Source organism: Elgaria multicarinata, chromosome 9 (assembly GCF_023053635.1).
Source record: "Elgaria multicarinata webbii isolate HBS135686 ecotype San Diego chromosome 9, rElgMul1.1.pri, whole genome shotgun sequence".
NCBI lineage: Eukaryota > Metazoa > Chordata > Lepidosauria > Squamata > Anguidae > Elgaria > Elgaria multicarinata.
The window spans coordinates 54234766-54258555 of NC_086179.1; the positions used below are offsets into that span (position 1 = coordinate 54234766).

The window sequence follows — 23790 nt, forward strand, 5'->3', positions numbered from 1 at the left end:
GCCATCACTCTATTACTGGGGTGTTTGTTTTTTAAAGTATCTATAAGAGTCAATTAACTTTTTTCTCCTTTTTAACCCCCCCCCCATCCTGCATGGGGGCAAAAAAAAAATGGATGGGGGAAAGTTTTGTTTTTTGTTTTTTTTAAAAAAAACTCCTTGAACACCATAAACCCAGTAGACGTTGTTGACTTTCAAAAGGCTTTTGACAAAGGGCCGATCTACACCAAGCAGGATATAACACTTTTAAAACAGTATGAAAACGGTATATGTAATGTGTCCTGGGCCTGAACAGTTCTCATAACCCTTATAAACCGTTATAAGCAGTAGTGTAGATCCTGCCAATCACTCTCCAAGACTGCCAAGCAAATGTAGCCATCATGGGACAAAAAGAGAGATCCTCTTATGGACTGGCAATTGGTTAGAGAACAGGGATCAGAGAGAAGAATAAACGGAGAAATGGAAAATGTGGTTCAGTATGAACAGGTGATGTACATTAGGACAAAAATTTACATAATGTATGTTAGTACGTAACATTTCACGTATTGTCCCCCTTTCCATTCAACTTTTCCCCACATGTATTTTCTAGGATGGCATATGTCTCAGGAGAAACTTGCCTATTTTCCTGCAAATAAATTTGCATAAATTTTGGAAAAGTTTTTTTTTAAAAAATGGAAGTCTGCAGATTCTGTGCAGCCTGTGGAGGTTGGTAGGCAACAGATTCCACAGGTCAGATTCTTAGAAATCCGAACTCATTTTAGTCCACCTCAAACTTCCCCAGCATCCCTAGTGGTGATTAATCAGGAAAGGGATCATGGAATTGTGATGGATAGCTTGATGAAAGGATATGCCCAGCTGCTGTGAAAAGAGGCGAAATTCCATTGGAGTCATTAGAAAAGGAATCAAAAACAAAACTGGCAATATCATAATGCCTTTATACAAATGTGGTCACACTTGGAATACTCTGTACAGCTCTCACCACACCTGAGGAAGGATAATTGTAAAATGATCAAGGGACTAGAGCAACTGTGCCATGAGGAAAGGTTACAATGCTTGAGGCTTTTTAGCTTAGAAAAAAGAGGGGTTGTTAAGGGGAGATATGATACAGGTGTATAAAAGCATGCATGGTGTGGGGAAAGTGGCTAGGGTTAGAATCTGAGGTCATCCCATGAAGCTGAATCATGGGAGATTAAGGACAGAGAAAAGGAAGTACTTCTTCACACAGTGCATAGTCAAAACTGTGCAATTCGCTACCACAAGAAGTAGAGATGTTCACCAACTTGGCTGGCTTTGAAAGGGGATTAGACATTTTCACAGAGCATAAAGCTATCCAGTGGCTACTTGTCATGATGGCTAACTATTCCTAGCATGTTGTCTTTGAACATCAGTTGCTGGAAAACACAAGTGGGAGGATGCCATTGCACTCAAATGCAATCCACTGCTTGTTGGCTTCCCATAGGAATCTGATCGGCCAATGTGAGAACAGAATGCAGGACTATTCTCTGACCCAGCAGGACTCTTCAAATGTGGATTTAAATTTCCAAATGAGTGGCTCTGAGCTTCAAAACCCAATATTTGTATTATAATCCACACGGATCTGCCCACCAACTGCTGGATAACCTCCTTTCATTTCAGTAGTGTTTTGGTAAAGTTCTTGTGTGTGTTCCAAAGACTGCAGAAGGCTTTCGCAGCAAAAGCTAGATTTCACTGGTACAAACTTGCTGTTCTTCAATTCCTCCTAATACCCACGCAACACACAAAGAATGACAAGCTGGAAGGTAAAATTGGGCTCAGCACCCTTCGGATTTCTCTTCATTATATGTGCTTTTTCTGCTTCCATGGTAGATCATTCTTGGCAATTATTTCATGTAGTTTAAAAGGAGAAACAGCATCACACAATAAGAGAGCCTTTTAAACTGACACTGAAATATATCCCAGCTGTTTCCTACCATTTTATGCTCAAATAGATTGCAACTCCCTGGGGAAAATGTGGAATCAAATCAAGGAGGGACCTGAACAAACTTTTCACGGCAAAGTCTAGGATAAATGATTATTAAAATCTAGGTGTATTCAACTGACACATGCACAACTTTCTGCTGTCCCCTGAGTGGTAAAGCCAGCTGCTGCTTCCCTGCCACATAAACTGGTTCAGGGCCTTTGAAAAAATATTATGAGTTTCAGATCTGCAATGAGCTTCTTTCTCACTATTTCTTTAGATGTGTAACTGATGAGCACCAACATCACCGTGGGCACTAGTAGTCCTGTTCTTTTCCTGCCTTTTTGCCTCTCAATCCCCTCGCCATAGAAGGGCTCATGAATAATGCAATTGTGGCTCATGCATAGCAAATCTCCCCTCTAAAATGTGCATGCGGGATGGCTCTGCCCCTCCCTCATGCACCCCAATTGGCCTCATCCCCTTTCCCCTCCCCTCTGCCAGTGACAGCCTAACTGTGCAGCTGAGCCAGGGCCTGCCTTCACACCACACTGATTGGCTAAGCAGGGCTGTCCATCATCCCACTGATGGAGGGGCTGCCCTGGCTGTTTGGTATGGAGAAAATTAATTGCTGTTAACACTCAAGCTTTGAACTTTCTTGAAATTTCAATATTTTCTGCACATCTACAACGCTCGAGCTTCAGTTTAAAACAAAAATGAGCAAAATCGGCCTGGTAGATCTCAAATAATAAGCCTTACATTACTGTATTCTTATTTAAGACACTTATTGACAATGCAAACCAATCACATTAATAGCCTGAAGCAAAGAAACCTGGAAACTGTCGCTAACAGTTGCAGTAGCTAGATTAATAAATTGCACTGGGAAATTGTGTCCCCTAGAGTGACTACCTTTCTCCCCTTTAGGCTTTCTAAATCATGGCTGCCAGCACATATAGCACATGCAGAACTATATTCCCCTTAGGGAGCCAGAACCATAAATGATAAACAGTGCAGATCAGCAAGGAGTAATATGATTAATTAGTGTTGCTTGACTTTGGGTGGTTCAACACTTCCTTTGACAAATTAAAGGTGCCAACAATATTCAAAGAATGATTAAGGTGTTTGTGATCTGCTACTGTTTCATGAAGCTTAATTCCTGAGATGTAAATGGAATTTGGTATCACAATAACAATCAATACCAGGGAATAGACATTGCAAGGTTTGTGGGACAGATGCTGCTCACAGAGGTTTTCCCCTTCCCAAGCATCTCCACCCACCTGCCATGTGATACAGGGTAATTGTTTCACAAGAAACTATGAGATCTGGCCTGACATTGGCCACTGTTAATGCTGAGATGAGCTGGATTAGTGAGGTGTAATCTGTTGTTCATTTTTACAAAGTAGGATGGGTTCTTACAATGGCACAAATGGTACATATATCATCTAAGAAAACACATCATTGTAGCTAGACCTTCTTGTCATGCCGCATGTAGAACTTTGTAGAGCTCTTCTTGCAAAGCATTTGGTCTAGGAGTTGATGGGAGGAGGGTCAAAGCTGATGATGAGTAGCCAGTAAGGCTTTGCTAGTGTCAGGGCCAGTAGATGCTGGTGGCTCCAGTTTTGGAGGGGCAGTGTTTCCATTCTGGGTTTTAGTTAGAGCCAGCTAGACCTGTAAAGGTGCTATCCAGGGGTCGATTCCATTCTGGGGATAGGGTGCAGCACCTTGGATACCACCTTTAGCATTCACTACCCTTCCAAAACTGGACCCACCAGCCTCCACTGGTCAGGGCTGATCCACAGAACCTAGTTAGAATCTCAGTGTTCAGTTCAGGAAGTCACCATGTGAAGTGGTAATGAAGCTATGCAACTGAGCCTGTTTGGAGTAAGTTCTACAATTATGGAAATGAGCCCATGAAACCGTAACTTCACTGTGTTGCTTTATCCCAAAAGAAGTGAAATGGTAACCAGAAGTACACCTTAGTTTATTGTCCTGCAACTTTCACTCCAAATGATGACTGGAGGACTTATTCCTAGGTAGAAATTTTAGGACTGCAGCCAGAGAATTTAGGCTAAAGTTTATTGACCTCACTGTGAACTTAAGGCTATGAGAAGAGGTGATGTTAAACTCACAACCTGGTAGCTCCCCCACCCCAGGTCTGTCCGAAGCTTGTTCTTTATTTAAAATGCAAATTGACTTCACACATTGCCATCCTGGGAAAAACCATTTACACAATTCACGGAGGTCATTCATTAGCAGGGAACTGCATGTGCCTAGCAAGATTAGCATTTGCCTGTCTGGGGTTTGTTTTGCAGGCTCTGCAAATGGATGTAAACAAGCTGAATATCACGTTGCTTCGGATTTTCCGCCAGGGAGTGGCGGCTGCTTTAGGATTGCTACCGCAGCAAGTGCACATCAACAGACTCATTGTAAGCGACAAACTTTCTGTGTAACCATTTCTATTGCTCTGTTTTCACCCTCTGGCAATAAAACCCAGTAGTGCTTAATAAAAAGACTCCCCATAATGGCTGAATGTAGTGGTGACAATCCCAGTTTTCATACAGTATATAAATGGATGCATGACTATGAAACTAAAAGAGCAAAATGTTCTAGTGCTGTCCTTCATACCAAAATAATCTCAGAACCTAGTGATGATACAGTCAGTTTGGAGTCAAGAATCATGTCACAAGAACTAATGGCACATGGCCATCCACCTTTCTTTCATTTTTGTCTTGAGTTGGCATTATATATGGTGAACAGGTTTCATGTAAGCCATTCCATTGACCATTCTAGATGTGCGTTCAACTACATTGTGCCCAGACAGGTCCATGGTGGAGTTAGGAAGCACCATGTACAACACTTTCACCATGAGCAACCTACTATCTGGTTGAAAAAGCTCCCAACTAATGGTCTGGTTGATACTGAATCAGATTATTGGTCTATCTAGCTCAGTATTGTCTACACCAAGGGGAGGCAACTTGGTACCCTGTGGATGTTTTAGATTGCAATTCCCATAAGACACATCCAGCATGACCAGTGTTCAGAGATTATGGAAACTGTACTCCAACGCATCTGGAGGGTACTAGGATGCCTACCCCCTGGTCTAGACTGACTGGCAAGAGCTCTCCAGGTTTTCAGAGAGGTGTCACTGATGTAGGGATATATGGATTTTGTTAAATCCGTTCCATCTGTGTTTAGCAGATTGTCGGCCAACATTTGTTCCATCATCCACTAATTGATGGAATCAGTTGTTGTTGGTTGGTTTTAGGGATATGCAAGAATTCTGCTTCTGTTTCGAAATGTGCATTGGTGCAGGCCCGTGGTTGCAGATTCACCCCCAAAGCTGAAAAACAGTCCACGGAATCCACACGACTCAGAAAAAGTTGGTCCACTGTAGAAATCCAAACTCGTTTGAATCCCTTGTGGATTTCTCTGATATACCCACTTTGCCCTACCTGGAAATGCCAAGGACTGAGCCTGAGACCTTTTGTATATAATGCAGATGCTCTAACACTGAGCTGCAGCCCCTCATTTGACTCAGTTCTATGTTCCTTGTGTAGACAGGACAACGGGCGTGAGGAAAAACAATTATCAGATGGTGAATAAGCAGTGAAGTTTGCTCCTGTCCCAACACCCCTCCTGATGTGTTGGGCAACAACTCCCATATTCCTGGTCAGGAATCATGCTGACCAGGGATGGTGGGAGTTGTAGTCAAACATGTCAGAAGGGCTCTAGCACTGCAGGAAGGCTGCTCTTCACACCTCTTTAAGGGTGGCCTTGCATGCTCACTAGCTATCACACAGAGAAGTACATATAGAAAGTTATGGAGGGAGGAATTATATCTGTTCTTATTAATATATGCCTGCAGAGACTTGTTTCCCATGGAAATCAGTGGGACTTAAGTCAGGACCAACTTGTCCCATAGATTTCAACATGACCTAACTTCAACTTGCTTGGTCTGGATCCAGTCCATAGTAATTAAAATATGCACCTATTAATGGTAAGATAGCCATGCTCACTAAACACACACGTGACTCGAGGAGCAGTCACATTCTACTAAGCCCGATCACTTTGCTTAAAGATTGGGGTCAAAATACCAGATATCCAGCCAACTGGAAACATTCCAACTGAATTGTATTAAACAAAGTTGCCAAAATTGGAGCCCAATATGATAGATCTATCTGGAAAATGTCAGTGAGCAGCATGTCCCTTCCTGGGGCTTTGCCCAAGGTGAAGTTCCCAATATGACACGTTACTTCTATTTCATTAACAGGACACCATGTTGATAGCCTATCTACAGCTCTGCATCACAACAGATACTGCTCAGCCCTCTTCAAGAGAGTTGTTATACCTGCTTCGTTTCATTTTTTAAAAAAGTGACCCTCATCTTGACATTGGAATTTGGCCCACTTGTGTTTGTCCAGGTCCTCCTGCTACAAAATCTCAGACATATTTTGGCTTTTGTTAGTGACAGCTTGCCCAAGAGTCAAACTACATGTTATGTTACCCTGTTTCCCCGAAAGTAGGACATCCCCCGAAAATAAGACCTACTTCCAATTTTGCCTCTCGCTGTAATATAAGGCATCCCCCCGAAAATAAGACCTTTTTTTTTGTTCAACAATTAATGTGTACCGTATTCTTCTTCATGGAAAAATAAGACATCCCCTGAAAATAATACCTAGCGCATCTTTGGGAGCAAAAATTAATATAAGACACTGACTTATTTTCGGGGAAACAGGGTAGTAGTGTAGCATATAGCTGAGCCAGGTTGTATTACTTACTCTAGAGTAACTGTGGGCTGGGATCAGTGTGCTCTGGGATGAGAGAATTAAACCTTTCCATTTTCCTCCCACAAAATTCCCCTTGGGGGGGAAGTTAAAAAGAGGGGGGGGACCCTCCATTGACTCCAATAAAGAGGTTTTGATTTTTTTTAACCTCCCCCCCTCCCGCCCTCCATGAGGGGAGGATTTCAGGAAAAAAATTGATGGGAGGGAGCAATCTTCATCGGTACCATCAGCAGTTATACCAGAGTAAGTAAAATGTTCAGCTACATGCTATCATATGTATACAGCAGAATGTGTGGTTTTGCTGTTAAAAGATAATTATATGGATAAACCTCTTAACATAATGATCAGATTGGTTTAACCTTAATGATCTGGCTGCTCTGAGATTCATTTGCCACTTTGAAATTTGGCCTTGGAGATCTCAGAGTCCTGTAGCTTGTGGCTATAGGTTGACTGTATGTCACATGTGCCACCATTGTGGGGGGGAAATGTTTGCTTTTACTGTGGTCGGAGTTTGCTGAAGCAAACTAAATGAAGTTGAAGTTGTCCAAATGTATGATCTGACATCCCCATGATGGTGCGAATTCAAGTTGGGATTATTTGCTTAAAGGTAATGTGTCAGAAAACTGTGTATATATGGCTATTAGCAGTAAATGAAGTGAAGAATCAATTATGATCCATGGATCTGGAAATCACTGAGTTTAGCCTCTGGCCTTGTTGTTGTTTTGTCACAACAGTGGCTTGCTCCTCACTCCTAAACTTTTGCATCAACATAGCTGACTGCAACCCCACTGAAATGCCACTACAACCCAGATTAATATCATGTCTTGGATACTGCAGGGGCGTACACTCTAACAGAGTAGCCGCCAAATTCATATGAATCTACTGAAAGATCTTTTGGGTGGTGATGGAGGCAATGATATTCATGGATCCTTGAGGGAGTACGTTCCGGAATCTGTGTGGTTCAAAATAGATCCAATCTGGTCTGGGTAATTCTACGCTTTCCCAGAGGCTTCTCTTCCTTGGTGTGCAGCAGGAATACCATCACCATGCACCCAGCTCTGAAGACACAGTACAAGGGGGAGGGAATTTCAAACATCTGGATTGCCATTTTGGACTTTCGAAATACCAGCTTGGACTCTGTTTGGATATCTAGGGAAATACTCCACTAAATCATAATCCAAATTATTTCTGATTTAGACAGGGGAGAACCCACCGGCCTCTATTCTCTTTTACACACTTATTTGTAAGAATAACAAGTCTGAGGAACAGACCATATATTTTTGTTATTAGAAGGGGTTCTTTGGAGTCAGAGGTACGTGTCTAATATTTTGTTCTCTAATTTTGCTAGGGCAAGAAGAATTGTGTTGAGCTCTTTGTATCCCCAGTAAATAGGAAAGGAATTTCTGATACCATCCCATCCGATGAAGTCCTGAGGTCTCTTAATATCAATGTTCTACACCAGAGTTTAGCACAGTTTGGAATTACAGAAGTCTCCCCAGAGGTGAGTAATCATTAGCATAACATGTTGCATCTCACCATAGAATATGTATCTCTTGAGGGCTACTATGAAGGCCTGTGATTTTAAAACTGAGAGAGCAATATGATGAGAGCACCCAACAAAGACGTATGCTCCCAGTAATGCCAAAATACAAATTCATGAAAGTTTCGGTTGAATATGGTGGTGGTGGGGAGAACCCTGGACTAAGCCCAGATGATCACTAAGGCAGAATTTTGTACCCGCTTAAAGACATGTTGCTGCCTGATGCAGAGGAGAACATGGAGCCCTCTCCTTCCATTCCATGCATGTAGAGAAACTAAACAGACTTGCTTTTGAGACTTTCTTCACCACTGTCAATGGGACAGCATCCTCGATTGTACCTCAGGGCAGGAGGCTAGCTTAGGGCCCACAGGGCAGGATGTATGGCAGATATATGGCATAGTCATACAACATCTTGCTGCTGTTCCAGTTCCTTGCATTGTAGACACTCATGTAGCACATTCCTTAGAGGAAGGGAGAGATGGTGGGTAAAGAGGCAACACTTTAGATATCCGATGGCCATGAAGCCCCTAGCAGAATGGAGATCTGCCAAGTTAAACTTGTTCAAACCAGTTTTGATCTCCCAATAATCTTGAATCCTTTACCATCGGAGTTACTAGGCTGTAATGGATCCCTGAAAGGTCATTTAGACCAACTCCAAACCCATTACATTGAATCACACTAATAAGAAAAGAAAACAGACTGTCAGATATGCAAAATGCTATTTTCAAAGCCATGAAATTTAGATGATAGCTTTCGGGAAACAATAGTGAAATATATATGATCTTGATTACACAAACACACAGTGCATTTGAACAACCTTATTCTACTTGAACCAAAATTTAGTTCCACTCAGTTTGAGTATATCAATAGATCCTCTCAGTTCATATGCAGTTTAGTGATTTCTGTTCATTGAAGCAGGCAGGGTTGACATAGGGAAGCAGTTTCTGAAAAGATTAGGGGCACTTTTATTTTTCTTCTCTGCACATGCAATGAACATGCAGATGGAACATGCCCTCAAGAGATTGGTGCATTCTCTTCCCCTCCTTATTGTTTTATTATGATTTTATTAGAATGTAAGCCTATGCGGCAGGGTCTTGCTATTTATTGTTTTACTCTGTACAGCACCGTGTACATTGATGGTGCTATATAAATAAATAAATAAATAAATAATAATAATAATAATAATAATAATAATAATAATAATAGTGGACAGTGGAAGGCTCTGCCCTCCACACCACTGAAACACACATCTGCAACACATGTCTGCCCATACAAGCAGAGGCCTGTAGACAGGGCTCCACATGACTGGGAACACTGAAACGGCAAGGTCCCCAGTGTGAGAAGCCCTGTCACCACCCATGTTGCCCTGACTTTCAATATCTGGATGGTAGGGGAAGATGCCTGCCACAGCCTGTGGACCACTCATTCACAGAAATGCAAAGAAGAGCCATATGGAGGCCATCCTATGTATGCTTCATCAGATAAAAGCCCTACAGCTCCCAGCATGCCCCAGCCAGCATGGGTAGTGGGGCATGCTGGGAGTTGTAGGACTTTTTGTCTACACATGCAGAGGATTGCACCCTTAATGACTCAAAGGGGATTAGGATACCTTAAGAACAAACGAAGATCTGTGCTGGATCAGACCAAAGGGTTATCTAGTCCAGCATTCTGTTCCTTCAGTGGTGAACCGGAAGCCCACAAGGAGGATATAAGCACCTTTCTGCTTGGGTTGCCCAAGCGTACTGCCTCCGGATTGTATCCAATGTTAGTCCTACTTAGAGAAGACTAACATTAGCTACAACCATGGGGGCTTGCTGAGTGAGGAGAATGAAGGCATCTGGAGTAGGCCCTTCCAATCCTCTGGGCTGCCAGCTCATGCCCGCCCATGTTGCTCTCTGATGTCAGGCCAGATATAAATATATTTCATGTATTTATTTTTTAGCTTTATGTGCTTATCAGCTGTTTCTTAAGGCTCTGTTTACACCCACTTTTGGTTGGTTGTAAGGGTCACGATTAACACCATCTTCTATAGCCTGTTGAAGGAGTTGTGGGAGAAGACACATAACAGACCAAATGAAAATGTAAGCAACTCTCACTGTTTTCTCACCTGCCGAACCAGGTGGTTTCCCAGAAGGACTTGCACTTGGTTATGTAACTCATCACAGTTCAATCCAGGGGTAGAAAGATTTTTCCATTGCTCACAAAGGAGGTATAAAGTCATCTTTTAAACCATGTTAGGATAATATAACTATGTTATGTTTGATTAGTTAGAAGCATGATAGGTACTGACTCATCCCACATTTTAGATTATGGACAAATATAACAATGGTAAAACTTCATATCTACCTGACAAAAATTCTCAAGTGTGTACCCAGAACCATGTAATTACATGCTTTTGTTACTTTTGTGTTTGTTTTGTTTTGCTGCAAATCAAAAGAAAAATGTGTTGCAAGGCAAGCACGAATCGGGCAAACTCTGGAGCAAAGAAGGATTTTATGCTGTCATTATATTTCTCAGTATCTTTGTTATTATCGTGACATGCCTGATGGTAAGTTACTTTCTTTGACATTTTCTTTGCCTGTGCCTGTCTGAAAAGCAAAACTTGCAGACTGGTGCCAAAAGAACTTACATAATACCATTCAGTCTTGAAGCACTTTCATATCAAAAGTAATGCAAAATTCTGTCTACAAGGATGCAGGCATCTAGAACAACTAAAGTATTTGTACAGCCAACTTGAAAAGAGCACTCTTCACACCCCTTTTCTAAGGGCTAGTATGTACATTGGCCCCAATTCAACTGTATGTGCTTACAGCTGTCCTTGCTGAGCATGGGGACCCCCTACACCTTGTGTCAAATCATTATGGTAACACTACCCCTCTTGTGCATTTATACCTTGTTGGACACACAACAACATTGGTTGCAGTATTTTGGGTAATGTAAGATAAAAAGCAGGATATAACAATATGAAAGTGGTCTATGGAATGTGGATTGTGTCCCAACAGTTATCACTGCAGTTCAATACCACTATGAAGCAGTAGCGCAGATCTAGACCCTCTTCAAAAATCAATAATTGCACTGCTCAGCAGGACTGGAGAGTAGGAGAGACAGAACGTTGTTCTCCTACTAAACAGGTCATAGCTGTGCTATTTATTTATTTATTTATACATTTATTTCCCACCCTATATCACAGGCACCTCAGGGCGACGTACAGATAAAATCATTCATATAAAATAGAACAATAAATATACAATTCTAAAACAAATCAAACCATTAATGTGTTGAAATTTTAAAACAGTAAAAGCCAATTAAAACAAGACCGTGTGCAGGCTGGTGGATTTAGCCATCAAAGGCGTTGCTAAAAAGCCATGTCTTAACCTGGCGCTGAAATGAAGCCAATGCTTACCGCTTTGGGGAGAAGTCTCCACCTGTGAAGCCCTAGCAGCAGGATTGGTGGAGAGAAATGGCACGTGCAGTGTCCATTTGCACAACTGTGCCTCATTCAGCTAGGGTTGAAACGAAAAGGTTGAAATGCCTCTCCTGAAGCGTAGTTACAATAAGCTAGAGCAGCGGTTCTCAACCTGTGGGTCGGGACCCCTTTGGGGGTCAAATGACCCTTTCACAGAGGTCACCTAAGACCATCGGAAAACACATATTTCCGAAGGTTTAGAAACTGTATTGACTGAACTATGTCATGTATTATTTTCATTAGCAAACCATCCCATGACAATGGATCGTGTAGAGAAGAACGAAAATAATTTTATGGTTGGGGGTCACCACAACATGAGGAACTGTATTAAAGGGTCGCGGCATTAGGAAGGTTGAGAACCACTGAGCTAGAGGGTTTTTTGTATTTTGGCTCCACCCCTTTTGCCCTGCCCCCATTGCCTTAGGTCCTGCCCACCACTGGAATGGGGCCCCTGAGGACTTCTCTGAATTGAATTTGGCCCTCGGGCTGACAGAGGTTCAACACCTCTGAGGTGTGGAGGGTGCATGCAGAAGCCTATGTGTATATATGGCCTTTAGCTGGATTGAAGCAGCATATAAAAAAAGTACATACTTGGGTGTTATATCTTTAAGGAAAAATGTTTTGAAAATCAGGGGATTGATCCTGATTTACACAGGATCAACTGAACTGATGGAAATGGATTTCCTCACCCCTTCCTTCCCACGGCAGCCTCTCCAACCCCCTGAAAATGCTACACGGAGAGTCAGGAGACCCTTCTCAATGGGTTGAGCTGTGGTGTGGGTGGGGAAGAGGGAACTGAGTGGAGGGACCTTCTGCAAGTGCAGCCCTTTGTCTCATGGAAGGTCTCTTCCTTTTGCGGAAGGCGGATCCAGGATCCAATCTTTGCTAACATGTCTCTTCTAATGGTACTTCAGGGTATGTTGATGGAGTTGGGCTGCAACTGCCTGTTGATGATGCACTGAATAACAAACACTGTCTGTCTGCAAACAAGCCTCAGAATTATGAACCCTAGAAACTCCAGTCAGTGCTGTCTTCCTTACTAGTGGATCAGGTCATGATTCCTTCACTCAGTTACTATAGAGAATCCACGTGATGTTCTTGCCAGCCCATTGCATTCCAGTATTTTCCATGCTGTCCTCCCCGCATTCCCCCACCCCACAGACCTCATTTCTTAAATCCTAAAACACAATTGTCAACACTTCCACTGTGGTCTTACCAAAAGCCATTCAGACTTTTCAACATTAAAGTAGGGGTGTGCACAGACCCCCCCACTCCGCTTCTCTTCCAGATCTGCGATTTGTGGATTGGACCGCTCCGCTCCGCCCCCGCTCCGCCCATGTCTGCTCCGCTCCGCTGCGGAGTTCTGGATCCGGATCGGAGCTCCGTTTCCCCCCCCCCCATAGGCTTACATTAAGCTAAAAAAGTATACAACTTTTTTTCTGTTAAAGTTAGAAACCTCAAGTTTGGCACCATGACACCTCATGGAGGTATACACACGCACGCCAAGACTCAAGGCAATCCCATCATCCCCTGATTTTGGGGGAATTTATGAAAATCAGGCACCCCATTCACACCCCTTTCGATAGCTCCGTCAATTTGCACGTTAGAAACCTCAAACTCGCCACCATGACAGCTTATCCAGGGATACACATGCACGCCCAGACTCAAGGCAGTCCCATCATCCCCTGATTTTGGGGGAATTTATGAAAATCAGGCACCCCATTCATACCCCTTTCGATAGCTCCGTCAATTTGCACGTTAGAAACCTCAAACTCACCACCATGACAGCTTATCCAGGGATACACATGCACGCCCAGACTCAAGGCAGTCCCATCATCCCCTGATTTTGGGGGAATTTATAAAAATCCAACACCCCATTCACACCCCTTTCCATAGCTCCGTCAATTTGCACGTTAGAAACCTCAAACTCGCCACCATGACAGCTTATCCAGGGATACACATGCATGCCCAGACTCAAGGCAGTCCCATCATCCCCTGATTTTTGGGGAATTTATGAAAATCGGGCACCCCATTTGCAGACGTGGACTGTTCTCTGACATTTGGACAGATAAAAAAAAGGGAAGTGAGCACACTCACAGATGCCATCTAGACCCACAATCATGCCAAGGTACAAGGCAATCCCATCATCCCCTGTTTTTTGGCGGGGCTTAAACCTGCAGACATCTCAATGGGGCCATTTCAAAGGAAATCCCAACATGCCATGAATTGGGGAGTAGAGATAAACCTATATGAATCTTCTTCCACACTTGAAAAATGGATTTGGAACTTCCAAAACTCCAAGTGAGCGCAGGAAGGACTTCTCCCCTGAGTCAAAGCCAGACACACACAACATCTCTGAGAGGCGGGCAGGGGAGGAGAGAGGGAAGGCAGGCAGGCAGCAGACATTTCTGGGGGCATAAGGAAGTGAGCCAAGGATAAGCCAGTAATGCAAATAAAATGGAATAAATAAATAAATAAACAAAGGAGGGGTGGAATTAAAAGCAGCAGTGTTGCTGAATGAACAACAAGAACTTTTTTAAAAAGGCTATATCTGTCTTTTACCAGTAATAGGAGGACGTGCCCAGGGGAGGGGGAAGCAGCTGCCAATTTGACTGGTCCTAGTGACCAGTCTTTTAAGAAGCAACGCTCTCACTTCAACTCATGAAAGCCATTGCTCCACCACGAGAGCTCTACTAAGAAGTAAAGCTCTCACTTCAACTCATGATAGGCATTGCTTTACTCTCTTTGGAGGGCTCTGATAGCCCTCCAAGTACAGGAGAGAGTGGGGGCACGTCCACATGGCATGCCCTAGGGGAGCTCATCCCCTTGCACCACATCTTTTCAGTTGTTCCCCAAAGTTAGGGTGGGTAGCAGTGCTCTCTTATTATTGGCTTAGTATATGATTTCAGGTTGTGTTTGTGCATTTGGTGGGGCTACTGTTTTAAAAAACACTGGGAAAAGTCCATTCAGACTAAGAAAGAGAAGTTCCCAGAATGCCAAGTTACCCATTTTGCCTATCCCCTCCTCCAACTTTGGGATCATGTGATCATGACCGGGAGTTGACTCTGCCCCTCAGCAATCGAAACAGGTAACCTTTTCCCCGCCTTTACCCTACTTTTTAAAAAATTCTAGCACGCGAACTGCACCACGCAGAGAGCTGAGAGTAAGCTCAAAATGACCCCCATCCACGACTCTCTAAGCACAAGAATTTTCAGAAAGATAGCTTCAAAAACAACACAGTTATCCCCCTTTCTTTTCCGCAATGCAATCCTATGGGTGAAATGTTTCAAGATGGCGATCGGACCGGACCGCGGAAAGAGGAGCGATCCGAAAATGGCCGCTTCTCTTCGCCTTGCTTCTAGGGGTCCACGGTCTGCTTCTACTCCGCCTCTGGGCAAGGCAGAGCAGGCCAATTCGCTCCTGCTTCTACGCTTCTAATCGGAGCGGAGCACATGCCTACTAAATAGTATTTTGCTTTTTGTCCTTGTCAAGGTTCTTCCTTCATCTGGACCCCTTGATCTGCTCCTTAAAGATGTTTTGCCTCTTTAAGAGCCCTTCTCATCTGATATCAAGTTTTTACCTTCCCCTCTTAGTAACGTGGGGTTAGGCTTTTGGCGTAGTGAAAATGACGCTCCTGAACACCAGGTTTTAACAACAAATATTTACTAGATTATATGACATAAGGCAAAGACAGATAAACTTAAGGCATTTACTCAAACAGAGCTGTAAGGCTTTAAAAGGCATAAAAGAAATAAAAACAGTTCCCTCTAGCCTAACTACTCTTTCACCTGTAGGCTTTGGCCTAGAGTCCCTTCCAGCCTTCTCCTGGCTGTTCTTCTTCAGAGGCTCTCTCTGCAGCTCCCTCCCTAGTTCTTCCTCAATCTCTCCTGTACAGTTGACTCCACCCCTTTTTATATCCTCCCCCAGAACTGAAACCAAACAATCAGGTAACCTAAAACTAGGAAATGAAACTTAACTCCTTTAGGGGGGAAATAAAAATCAAGAATGCCCCTCATCAAGAGATTTTTGGGTCTTCAGGCTTAAACAATACCCAAGCCTGTGTAGACCTCAAACCTTCACAGTCCTTTTTTCTCCTAGTGACTAATTACTTGCTTCCTGTTCACTCATTGTGACATTTTCGCAATTGAGATAATAAAAATAAAATTAAAATAATGACTAATTGTTCTGGCTGTAAAGCGGAAACCAGTAATTAAAAGGCCATGCCCCATAGGGAACAGAAACTGACGAATAAAGGGCAATTCTGGAATGTGTGAGTGAATGGGATGCAATTAATTAGCTGCTTTAGAGCAGGAGTGTTGAACCTCTTTCTGCCCGAGGGCTGAATATAATTTCAGAGTAGCCCTCAGGGCCAAAGGCAAAGGAGGCAGGGCCAAAGGTAAAAAGATGGGGGAAACACAAAAAAAGATCATCTTATTATGGTTTCAGGACACAATTCTATGCAAGTTTAGACAGAAAAGGAGAGAAACATCACAGGATGCTGTAGACAATTTTGTTGGCTTTCTGTTAGGCCTTCTTCACGGGGTTGCAACAGTGTCTGCAGAAATTATTTACAGGACATTCTTGTTGTTCTGGCTCATCTTGGTTGCTTACCTGCCTTGCACCCACTCACATTACTTCCTAGACAGAAAAGAGGCCCACAACTCCAAGCATGCCCCAGCCAGCCATGTTGGCTGGAGCATGCTGGGAGCTGTAGATGCATAGGGTTGTGCCTTCAACTCTTACTGCCAGTAACTACGCCTTAGGAGAAGCATTTCAACATTTTAGAATGGGGGGAACTGCACAAAACTGGGAAGCCATCAAAAGGGGGTGGGGCCAAGAGAAGGAGGCGTGGTCTCCCTGGGAAATCTGGGGGGTCAGAATCAGAACCAAGGAGGGCTGGATTTGGCCCTGGGGCGTGAGGTTTCCCACCCCTGCTTTAATGGAAACTATTGCAGTTGCAGGACACCTTTGCTCTGAGACATGCTTCTGAGTAAACTGTAGAAGCCGTTCCATTTATCTGCATTTATATTCCACCATTTTTCCTCCATGGTGGCATATATAATGCTCTTCCATTTTATGTCCACAACAACCCTGTGAGGTAGGTTGAACTGAGAGTCTGTGAGTGGCCCAAAGTCACCCAGGCAGGGTTTACACTACTGTTTTATAATGGTTTATAATAATATTGACAACTATTGTGGCTCAAGTGTTATATCCTGTTTGGTATAGATCCGGCCCTAGTGTTCTTCCGTGGCCCCAGTGTACTTCCCAATTCCCAGTCCAGCACTCTAACAACTACACTGCACTGGCTCTTGATGGGGAAAATAGCATTATATTAAGGATTTCATGGATTGTAGCACTATATTTGGTGTTGCTTTAATTGTATCACTGCCTGATTGTGGATAGCAGTACATAAGTTGTGCTAAAATGCTTTATTATGGAAGCCACCATCATGGCTGGGAAGCAAGGTAGGGGAACAAAGTTTTATCTGAACCTAAAACATGGCAAGCAATTTGAGAATAAACCCAAGGCGGTTCCTTATGAATTTTCCCAAGAACACTGTCTCAACTGTTTATGTTTGGCACAGGCCTACCAATCTGACAATCTGACATTCTACCTTAATGTTTATCCATGGCTAAGAGGAAGGAAAATAGCAGAAAATTTTACAGGAGATATATATGGTGTATATATATTTCACCAGACTTTCCAAAACTAGAAAAGTCCCATTCATCTTTGAGTTATCTGACTCTGCAATAGCACACGTCCTTAAAAAGATTATATCAAAGATACATTCTTTAGAGTTAATGGGCTGGATCCAGAGTTGACAGTCCATGAATGGGAAGGCTCCTTCCATCTGCTAAGAAAACAGGGCTTCACCAGAGCCTCCCCACTGAAAAAAGGGGGCAGGGTTGCAATTTTCAGTCTTCCTGCAGCTCCCAGTGCCACCTCACATACTAGGCTTCTGGGGGCCCCAACCTTCCAGAGCCAATTTGGGTGGGGGACAAAAAAGGCTGCAGGAGGAGGGGTGATTGATGAAAATCGCCTCTCCTCACTTCCATGAGTGGCATCATCCAATTCATGGAGTTTTGCTCTGTGTCACTCTGGATCCAACCCACTGAGTGAGAACAAAGTTTGTAATAATAAGCACTGAAATGGGTAGAGGTATGGAAGATTATACAGAATTACTCTTTGTGGGAGAGAGTAATGTATTATTTTCTAATGTTTTTCCTCTTTATAATAGTTCTGGATCAATGATGTTTCCTTAATCAAACAACTAAATAATAAATGTGGCTAGAAATCAAAATTGTAGGTAATATATATCATAGTTTATCGAATGGAAATAATGTATATTCTGTTTAAAAGACTCTGTGGAACAAAATGTGAGGTGTTTTTTTATTAGTATTAATGCTTTTTATTTCTATTGATGTTTCTTTGTATAAACATCGAGTTTATTGATATCCAGGTTGTGTCTTTTCTTTTCTGTGTTTAAGAGAAAAGCAGTTGTTTTTCTCTGTTTTGAACAGGTTCTGTACCGACTGAAAGAGAAAATACAATTTTCCGTGAGACAAGATAAGAACAAAAAACAGGAAATACACCTTTCATCCATCCCTCTGCAGAGAACTCAATCTGAATACAAGACAGCAAACAGAATGGTCCAACCTGAACAGGCTCCTAAAGTTGTAAATGTTGTAGTAGATCCTCAAGGACAATGTGCTCCTGAGATCAAGCCCACTCTTTCTGCCAGCCCATCTCCTTTCAAAATGAAACCAGTCGGCCTGCAAGAAAGGTAGGATTGATGGATTATAATGTTTTAAATTCTCTCCCTTTACAGTGTTATACTTGTGTGATTTAATGGAAGTTATCATTTTCTCTTAAACTGCCAAGTACTAAAATAATGTTTGGAAACAGTATTGTAATCCTCACATCTATTAATTTCTGTCTTAGTTCAAACAATTTTTCAAGTTAAATGCTGCATTATTTTTTTATTTGTGTCTTTAACACACCTGGGGATGGTTTCTATAACTTTCAAACTTTCTGAAACATAACTTCATTCCATCCCATTTCTGCATCCATTTGCAATTTTTTTTTACTAAAAAGTCACTATTAAAATTCATATGCACTTGTATACGCATTATGAGAAATGCATACAAATGTGCATTTCTTTACTTTTTCACAATTTTCTTGAATGTACACATTTTTGTAAGGATTTTGTAATTGGAGAACCACATTCCCAAATTTGGAGAAATGCAAAAACTGAAGGATAACTGAGTTCTGTTTTGAATACGGAAAGTATGAATTAGATCAGTTTGTATTATAATGTGAGTCAAAGAAATTTATCCCCCATCCCCAGTTAAAATTCACTATAATTTTGAAATCTAGATTTTTATGATGGCTCATCATCCTTATGAAAATGGAGGATTTTGAAATTCTACAAGCCTGGTGTTGCTGCAGTAAATAAAGATCTGAAATAATAAGGGAAGGGCCGTAGCTCAGGGACAGAGCACCTGCTTCAGGTTCAATCCCTGGCATCTCCAGGTAGGGCTGGAAAAAACTCCTGCAGGAAACCCTGGAGAGCTCCTGCAAGTCAGTGGCAGGATCTACACTACTGCTTTAAAACCATTTATAACAGTAGTAACAACTGTTGGGGGCCAGGACAAACTCCATATAATTTTTTCAAACCATTTACAAAGCGCCATATCCTGCTTGGTGTAGATCTGGCCAGTGTTTGTTGACAATACTGGGTGAGATGTCCAAGTGGTCTGAGTTGGCATGCTACAGCTTCTTATGTTCCTATGATATTTATTATTCAAACCTGACGGATTCCTTGTGTAAGCAAACAAATCATAAATATAGAACACTTTCAAATTTCATAAATTAATATCAATGGACTTCTGCTTTGATCCAAAGCATTATATGTAGAGCGGGCTAGGATATGCAGACCCTTTCAGAAACGTTATAGTCCAGTCAATCAGCTTTTAGGTGGGGAAGAGGCAGTGGTGGGATCCACTCCTGAACAGCTGAGTCATGTCAAGTGTTACATCAGCTGTGTGACAGCAGAAAGTCAAACACTGGGAAATAAATCTTTCAAGTAAAGATCAATGATCTAAGAAGTTGAACTTGAACACAGAACTGATGGGAAATCCAGATATCCACTTAAGAACATCAGAATTTCCCTTCTGGGTCAGATCTGTGATCACACCTAATGCATATATTGGGAGAATTGCATATAACAATGTGGATATGGAAGAACTAAGATATAAAAAAAGTTCAATATGGACCTTCTAATAAATTTTTTCAAACTGATATGGAAATGGGATGCAAAGGCCAACCAGATGCTTTGGAAACTCATAATCAGGGCTTAAAGACAACCATGCCTATTATTTCCCCCCAGTACCCCAACAATCAGAAGTACACTGACTCTCATCATGTAGTCACAATTTGGTTTCTCATGGCTAATGTCCAATGATAGAGCAATTATCCTTGATTCCATCTAATCCTTCTTAAAAACTAGCTAGTCTAGTGGTCATCCCAATGCATAGTTCTAATAAATTCTATAACTTCATTATGCATAAAGTGAAAATGTACTTCCTTTTGTCTGTTCTACATCTACCTGCAACCAGATTCAATGAGTGAATGATAAATACGTTTCTAATTAACTCCTTCAATCCTTTTAAATAAAAAATGTTAGAAGCTTTGAATATTTTCAAAGAGGAGAATAAATGTGCTTTGAATCCAAATTGTTGAATATTGTAAACTTTACAGCTTCAATTGTTGATTTTATCATTTTACTTTACTCTGTTGATATACTCATCCTGTCCTTTGTTGCAACATACCTACTGGAAAGCCATAAATGAGAAATATACTTTCTCTTGCAAGTACTTTCCATAAGTCATCAATATTCTGTACAGTGAATCTGTTCTAGCCTACCACAAAGCTTGCAAAATACAAACAACCAAATGGGAAAAATACCAATAATATTTTGTTTTTAAACAATGAAATTTCACGAATGAATGTTATTTCATGAAAGACATGTCAGAAATCTTGACAGCATACAGAATGTGTTCTGAATAATGAAAAAGGTTTCTCTCCACTGATAGTGCTGCACAATAAAATAGTCAAAAAGAAAGAAAGACCATTGCTTTTCAAAAGAAAAAAATGCCTTTCTTTGCCCGAATTTATGAAATTAACTAATTATACCCATATGCCAAATCCAGCTAGGGTTCATTACAGGCTTCTGAGTGCATATCCATAGGTGGACAGGGAATCATAAATGGCTGGTTTCCCAGCTTGATCCAAGATATGAGGCTGTTTGCCATAGATCTCAAAACCCCACCAACTAGCTGTCCAGGAGAGAGAACCAATTAAATCAGGAGAGAGCAAGGGGCGGCTGGATTTCATATCCCCTCCTTCTCCCTTCCCAGCAAAAAAGCTGATCAGTGGATTTGCTCCATTGGCTCAGAGCCATTATATGTTTGATCCCAAAGATTCTTCCAAGGCCTTGAAAATGGCTTTTGCATGGAGTCTATACCTATCTGTATGGATTACTCTAACTACAGAAAGACAAAAGCATCATTTAGACCATAGCTAGACCTAAGGTTTATCCCTGGATCGTCCAGGGGTCAAACCTGTTCATCTAGGTGACACACACAGGGGATCCAGTGCTCAGGCAGGGGTGAACCCTGGATGATCCCAGGATAAACCTTAGGTCTAGCTGTAGCCTTAGAGAGAGCAGACTTAGACAGGATCTACACTACTGCTTCATAACGGTTTATAACAGCATTGACAATGGTTGGAGCCCAGGAATCGTTCCAAATACCATTTTCAAACCGCTTTCAAAGTGCTATATCCTGCTTGGTGTAGATCTGGCCTCAAACTAACTGCATGTAGTTATTCCAGAGCCAGCCTCCCTGAATTCCAAAGTACCCTTCCTGCTAGCCCATTGCTGCTGCCGCTGCCAAATACCCTTCATCTTTAAACCAAATGTAGCTGGACAGAAGTGATAGAAGTGGCATGAATGGGGAAAGAGAAGCAGGGAGGTTATTCTTTCCCTTCCCACACCCGTTGGTTGAGTGCACTGGCATTCTAGAGCTACATGTGGCCTAGAGCTACTAAACAAGTTTGTGGTTAAGCCAAAGGAACATCTTGGCCCATAACTTACATTCTTAGCCACCACACTAAATGATCAAACAATCAAATATCATTGTCTGACAATCAAGCCTAGGAGATAAGGTGACTGATTGAAGAATACATTTGATTGATCGAAATCAAATGCATTTGCTGAACTATTTTAGAGGAGCATGAAGCACTGTGCAGTGTGGAGAAAACAGCTGTAGTTAGGTTATAGCAAAACTTTATTGCGTTATTACTAGGCCCTAATTCTTTTAGAAGCTTCCTGGTTATCAATGTTTTCCCAGCCTCTAAATTCACTCCGGAGTACTATTTAAGTGTGTATGGAGCATGTCATGCAAGTTAAATGCAAGTGATGCTGTTAGTTGATGGACAGTGACATCTAGAGGAGGGAGAAAATATGGATCTTTTGATCCATTTCTGACAATTGACTTGTTACAGTTCATTTGGGAAGATAGGATGTGCCCCCTCCTGGTACCAATTTTATTTTGTGTGCATGTTAACGTATTCTTCATACAGTTGAACTAAGTATACAGCTTTAACCAGCTCAGTAATCTAATTATCTTTAAATATAATGGCATAGAAGTGGCCTAGCATTGCTGTCATGAACCAAGTTACTGGGAAATGCTAGGAGGGCCTCTTTCCCTTGTGTTTTTCTAATTCTTTTGTCTAGTGTTAGCAGAGAACATCTGGGTATACTTAGCAACTATCAATGGTAACCATTGATTCCTGTGGATTTTATTCTGGTTAGCTAGCAGCTGTTGGCCACAAATCAGGACAAATTACATTATGTGTTGGCCTGAAGCAAGATATGATGTTGGCCATGCTGATTGGGGATGTTGGGAGTTGTCCCCCTACTTATGTGGAGGGCACAAGGCTAGACATGACTGAGATAGAGCATGTTGTTCTGAGTGATGCTCTTTACAGTTCAGTTCATGAGGCAGGAACTCCTCTTTCTTAGCCTTGCTGATCTGTAGGGAAGGGAGGAAAACATGAACTCCTTCTACAAATCAGTAGCTAATCATTCTACAGAGGCTGGGCCCTAGAATTATCTTCCCTTTCCCATGATGAGGGAATAAAAAACTAGTTAAACTGAAACATTCTGAAAATATTCTTCATCTCGGTACCCCCTCCTCCACCTGGAAAAGAAGACTGCTTTGCAGAATTTTCTCCAAATTTTCCCTATTATTTTTATTTTATTGTTTGTGGCAGCTGCCATTTTTTGCCCACATTGCCCCAGAATGATGCTTCATCTGGGGCGCTGTGGAGGATGCAAAAGAATGGCCAGGCTGGCAACACAGTGGCCTGGTTTGGATGTAGTGAGAACCCATGGTTTGTTTAACCCACATGGTTAGGACCATACAAGAACAAGCAAGAGCATTGCCCCCAGCCTAGTTGCCACTTCCATTTTGTTTCTGGATTACAAAACAACCTAGGAGCGTCCTGTTCCTGGGTTGTGCTCCATGATGCGCAAACATGCTCCTGGTGGTTCAACATGGATCTATAGTCTGATTGGAGTACACCAGGAGAATTATTATTATTATTATTATTATTGTTGTTATTATATTTATATACCACCATTTCCCAGTACTGGGACTCAAGGTGCTTTACAAGTGTAAAACATGTACAATTAAAACATATAAATATAAATTTACAAAAGTTAAAATAGAATTAAACCAGTAGTAAAATTATAAACATTTTTAAAAATTTAAAAACTGTAACAGATTTTTTTAAAAAATCTAATACATTAACACAGGTCCAGAGTAGTTCCAAAAGCCTGTCGGAACAAAAAAGTTTTTGCCTGCCTCCAAAAGTGTAGCACAGAGGGAGTCAGCCTAGCCTCCTTGGGAAGGGAGTTCTAGAGCCTTGGAGCAGCCACCGAGAAGGCCCTCTTCCTCATACCCATCAGGCATGCCTGCGATATTGGTGGGACTGAGAGAAAGGC

At 42.0% G+C, this 23790-nt stretch overlaps 1 protein-coding gene across 1 annotated transcript in view; it reads left to right on the top strand.

The window, feature by feature from the left end:
* The window catches only part of PTPRR (protein tyrosine phosphatase receptor type R), a 135120-nt gene that overhangs the window by 79048 nt on the left and 32282 nt on the right, over nucleotides 1–23790 (top strand). Inside the window, exons 3-6 of the mRNA XM_063133893.1 lie at nucleotides 4243–4356; nucleotides 8063–8215; nucleotides 10692–10802; nucleotides 18242–18504. Of these exons, the coding sequence (XP_062989963.1) occupies nucleotides 4243–4356; nucleotides 8063–8215; nucleotides 10692–10802; nucleotides 18242–18504 (641 nt within the window). The remainder of the gene's footprint in view (nucleotides 1–4242; nucleotides 4357–8062; nucleotides 8216–10691; nucleotides 10803–18241; nucleotides 18505–23790) is intronic.